Raw genomic sequence first — 5,440 nt, forward strand, 5'->3', positions numbered from 1 at the left:
CGTTTAGTTTACTGGTGTAGTTTAGTTTACTGGTGTGGTTTAGTTTACTGGTGTAGTTTATTGGTGTAGTTTATTGGTGTAGTTAAGTTTATTGGTGTAGTTTAGTTTCTGGTGTAGTAGTTGATTTTACTTCACCTCATGTGAAAATATCTGAACCAGCCCTTTAATACTCCATTAGTTAGAGAGAGATGTGTGTGTGTGTCTCGTCTCGTTCATTTCTTCCTGAACATTCTCTACTTCTCTGCTGAACTTTTTAATTGAAAAAGAAGTTGGACTAAATGCCAAGTGACACACACACACTCACACACACACACACACACACACACACACTCACACTCAAACACAGACACACACACAGACACACTCACACAGCTTTCTGGCCCATTAGCTCACAGATCACTATGGCGACCAAAGTCGACCTCCAGAATACTGATGAGGGTTCAGACTGAAGTCCTCTGTGTACTGTACACAGTACTACTGCAGTACTCCTGTGTACAGTAGTACACAGGCAGAATACAGTACTACTGCAGTACAGTTCATGTACAGCAGATAGATATATATTCAGAAGAACAAAAACGTGATCATCAGAAATCTGAGAAGTTTGTTCATATAAATACAATAAACACATCAAATATAACAAAGATTTACAATAGAAAATATGAAAAATACATAAAAGTACATGTGGTATTACAGTGGCAGCCTGTACAGTTATTCAAGTACAATATGTACTTGTACTTCCTCCATGTAGGATTTCTGGAAAGAGACGGATGTTGAAACAGTTTAGATTTTTAGAGTGAACTGTCCCTTTAAAAAAAAACTCTGTTTCTATTTGAGTACCATGGTATTGTAGTATTAGTACTGTGTGTGTATGTGTCTGTGTCTGTGTGTGTGTGTGTGGTTGCGTAGCGACGCTGAATGCACAGATTGGCTGTAACATCTGTCACACTGAACGCTCTGTCTGAACTTCTGTTATTAAAATACTACAGTTACACAAGTACATGTATGAGGTAGTACTACTACTTCACTCCAGTATTCCTCTAACGCTACATTTATCTGATTTATTAAGTTTGAAAACCTTCATCTCACAAAGTACTAGGAGAGAGGAAGCAACAGAGGTGGGAGGAGACGAGGAGGGGCAAAGGAAACAGTAGGGAGGGAGGAAGAAGGCAAGGAAGGAAGGAGACAAGAAGAGATGGTGAAAGTGAGACAGATTGATGAAGATGACGGAGGAGGAGGAGGAAAAGAGATGATGAAGGAAGTGTAGAGGAATAAAGAGATGAGGAGAGGAAGTGAGGGAACAAACTGAGGAGAGATGGATAAAGAGGACGATGATGATAATGATAATGATGATGCTGACTCTGATGATGAAGATGATGATGCCTGATGAAGATGCTCTCTCTGTGTTTAGGACTCAGCGGGGGGGCCGACACCACCGACTGTCTGTACTACAACGTGAACTTTGAGCTGGAGCGGACCAATCAGAGCGGAGTGGAGCGCTGTGAAGGAGAGCAGGAGAAACGCTCCCACTGCTACGCCTCCTGGAGGAACATCTCAGGCTCCGTGGAGCTGGTGAAGAAGGGCTGCTGGCTGGACGACTTCAACTGCTACGACCGGTAATCTAGTTCCCACAAGTCATTGTCTTCATTCCACAAGTCATTGTCTTCATTCCACAAGTCATTATCTTGTTCCCACAAGTCATTATCTTCATCCCACAAGTCATCTTCATTCCACAAGTCATTATCTTCATTCCAGAAGTCATTGTCTTCATTCATAAGTCATTATCTTCATCCCACAAGTCGTTATCTTCATTCCACAAGTAATTTCTGGACATCACAGCAGAGACATGCAGGGACCTCAGATGGAACATCAGAGTTGACGACCCAGATCTCTTTCTCACCAGATATTGTTGATATTTGTGTATCTTGTATATAATAGTTTCTTGTCTCCGGCTCGTCCCTCAGACAGGACTGTGTCGCCACAGAAGAAAGTCCTCAGGTCTTCTTCTGCTGCTGTGAAGGAAACTTCTGCAACGAGAAGTTCACACACCTGCCGGATGTCACGGGACCTCGTGAGTCATATTTAATAAACATATCTATATTTCATGAATCAGTGTGTGTCTGTGCATCTTCACTGATGGACGTGTTTGTATATTTGTGATGTCAGTGATCAAAGCTCCGCCCCCTGGCCTGTTGAACGTGATGGTTTACTGCCTGCTGCCCTTCGTCATGCTGTCTGTGGTTCTGCTCACCGCCATCTGGATGTACCGGCACCGGAAACCTCCGTACGGACACGTGGACCTTGCTGAGGTGTGCACACACACACACACACACACACACACAAACACACACAGTGAGAACATGGTGTCATAGCTCCCTCTAGTGGAACTGCAGCTGTATTGCATTAAATGTGAGGTATTATAATATTTGTTAATCATTTTCAGCATTTTTGGTTTTTATAGATATAGAAGACAAACAGTCCAGAGGTTTCCAACCTGGTCCCTGATGTCATCATCAATAATAATAATAATAATAATAACTTGAGCAGCAACTTAAAAACACGTGTAATTAATATGTATTATCATGTGTATTATTTTATTTTAAATGGTAATAATATCCTAAATATATTATTACTACTACATCTAGAAAATAACTAAAGAAAAATAATTCTAATATACTCATTTATTTATTTAGCACTTTTCTCAACAATGTAGTACTAATAATAATAATAACATACAATATAGATGAGGTGATGTCATCAAAACACCAGAATCAAACAAACAGACATCTCCCAGATGATTAAATGTGATGTGAAAGAGTTCAGTTTAAAGACAATAGTCTCTGTGATGTCATTGTTCAGTTTGAGGAGGTCCAGCGGTGAATATGAGACATGTTAGTCGGCTCTGATTGGTGGATTATAACGAGACATATAACGGGGTGTCGTCAGCATAATGATGTATTTTTATCTTCTTTTCTTGTCTCGTACTTTTCTATTTCGTTAAAGAAGAACATCATGTGAGGCAGCAGAATCCTGACTTTCACACAGCATGTCTACTTCCTGTTGACCTTGTTGACCTTGTCCCCTCAGCATCCTGGTCCTCCCCACTCCTCCCCCCTGCTACGTCTCAAACCTCTGCAGCTGCTGGAGGTGAAGGCCCGAGGACGCTTCGGCTGTGTCTGGAAGGCTCAGATGATCAACGAATACGTGGCCGTCAAGATCTTCCCCATCCAGGTTCAGACTCACACCCTCTCTGTGTGCTTTTGTGTCTGGACAACCGACTCTCATCTCCTCTTCCTCCTCTTCCTCACAGAACAAGGACTCGTGGGTGAACGAGACCGACGTCTTCATCACACCGGGGATGAGGCACGAGAACATCTTGAGGTTCATCGGTGCAGAGAAACGAGGGAGTCACCTGGAGGCCGAACTGTGGCTCATGACCGAGTTCCACGAGAGGGTGAGGAGGAGGTTAGGGTTAGCTGTTATTGGTCATTTGTTAACTGGTTCAGATGTATCGGTTCTTCGGGGATCACCCTCGAAGTGTAATAAATATTAATTAATTTTTTTATTTGACTATATTTATCCCAGTAAGGTGGACATTTGTCTCTGCATTTGAGCCATCCCTGTATATAGGGAGCAGTGGGCTGCCTATGACGGGAGCCATTAGGGGTTCAGTGTCTTGCTCAGGGACACTTCGACACAGCCAAGGATCGAACCATCAACCTTGCGGTTACCAGACAACCCTCTTAACCCAGTGAGCCACGGATGATACATATCAAAGAAAATGTGCCTCTCAACCGACACATCTGAACCACGACATGTTTACGTTAGTTGCTAGCTGTTATCTGTTAGCCGTTAGCTGCTAGCCAGCCACCATACAAAACAACAGTGTGTCTCTGGTCTCAGCTGTGTTTCACTAGTGCCCCTGCTGGCCGGTAGGAGTAGTGAGACAGGAACTGGACTGGATGTGGTTTTGAATGAAGACCTGAGGGACCTGGTCTGTGTCTCTGCAGGGCTCCCTGTCTGACTTCCTGAAGGGGAACATCGTCAGCTGGTCAGAGTTGTGTCACGTCTCTGAGTCGATGGCGTGCGGCCTGTCTTACCTTCATGAGGACGTCCCCCGTCTGAAGGGAGGGGGGGCCAAACCGGCCATCGCCCACAGGTCAGAGGTCAAGGTCACGTAGCAATGATGGAGATCTTATTATTATTATTATTATATTATTATTAAATATAATTATTATTTATTAATATTCTTTGCATCTTCTTCTTTTTATATTTATTATTATTATTATTGCTTTTATTATCGTTTTTATTATTTTATTTTATTTTTTTCTTCTTTTTCTTCTTCTTCTTCTTCTTCTTTTCATTATTATTATCATTATTATTATTATTATTATTATTATTATTATTATTGTTATGTTAGAATAACATTATTTTAGATATAACTGATAAACGATGTTGGTGATGCGTTTTAGTTCCTGTATGAAGGACGTAAAACAGAACGTTTAGTTTACACACAGACGATTTAAAGAGGTGTCTGCAGTAACGACGTTCAGCCACATGATGGAGCCAGAGAGTCTGTTACCGCTCTGCAGATTAAAGAGATCAAAGCGTCACTGCAGACATCAAACAGAATAACTCAACACTACTTCCTGTTTACGTCCCTGTTACGAGGTCATCAAGCATTTCATTACTAACAACATGGAAGATGATACAATGAGATATCCTAAGTATAAAAACCTTTGACTAAAACAAGAATTTACAACCTGACTTCATCCAACGCTCTTTAATTAGATACATACAATTTACATATTCAAAGAAAACTTGTAATATAAAAAAGTAAAAGTCTTAACTGTGAGACTTTCATTTTGATTACTTCACCTGTAGAGTCTTAATATCATGATGAAGACTCATGATGAAGACCCCATCTACAGGGTTGTGGTAGTCCTCCTATAATGGGGGACGGTCTGTAGACCCCCCCATCAACAGGGTTCTTGTAGTCCTCCTATGATGGGGGCGGTCTGTAGACCTGGTCTCATGTCCTCATGTCCTCGTGTCTCTTCAGGGACTTTAAGAGTAAGAACATCATGCTGCGTTCAGACCTCACCGCCGTCATCGGAGACTTCGGCCTCGCTGTTCGCTTTGCTCCGGGAGAACCACCTGGAGAGACTCACGGACAGGTGAGCCATCGGACCGCCAAGAGTCACACACCTACACACCGAGCACGGCCTCATGTGTGTGTGTGTGTGTGTGTGTACAGGTGGGGACCAGACGCTACATGGCTCCAGAGGTTCTAGAAGGAGCCATCAACTTCCAGAGAGACTCCTTCCTGAGGATCGACATGTACGCTCTGGGTCTGGTGCTGTGGGAGCTGGTGACTCGCTGCAGGGCTGTGGACGGTAACACTCATACATTATATTATTATAGTTTGTTATGTTCTGTTTAC

At 42.5% G+C, this 5,440-nt stretch overlaps 1 protein-coding gene across 1 annotated transcript; it reads left to right on the plus strand.

The window, feature by feature from the left end:
- Positions 1-29: 29 nt before the first annotated feature.
- Positions 30-5,393, plus strand: LOC116378156 (activin receptor type-2B-like; the record flags this gene model as incomplete). Its single annotated transcript, XM_031839976.1, has 8 exons — positions 30-1,613; positions 1,962-2,068; positions 2,164-2,306; positions 3,085-3,228; positions 3,308-3,451; positions 4,008-4,156; positions 5,060-5,174; positions 5,255-5,393. Coding segments are annotated over exons 1-8 (1,171 nt in total), but the record flags the coding sequence as incomplete, so codon positions are not given.
- Between the last annotated feature and the right edge of the window lie 47 nt (positions 5,394-5,440).

The sequence above is a fragment of the Anarrhichthys ocellatus genome, unplaced genomic scaffold, assembly GCF_004355925.1.
Source record: "Anarrhichthys ocellatus isolate YVR2014 unplaced genomic scaffold, GSC_Weel_1.0 scaffold2130, whole genome shotgun sequence".
Classification (NCBI taxonomy): Eukaryota; Metazoa; Chordata; class Actinopteri; order Perciformes; family Anarhichadidae; genus Anarrhichthys; species Anarrhichthys ocellatus.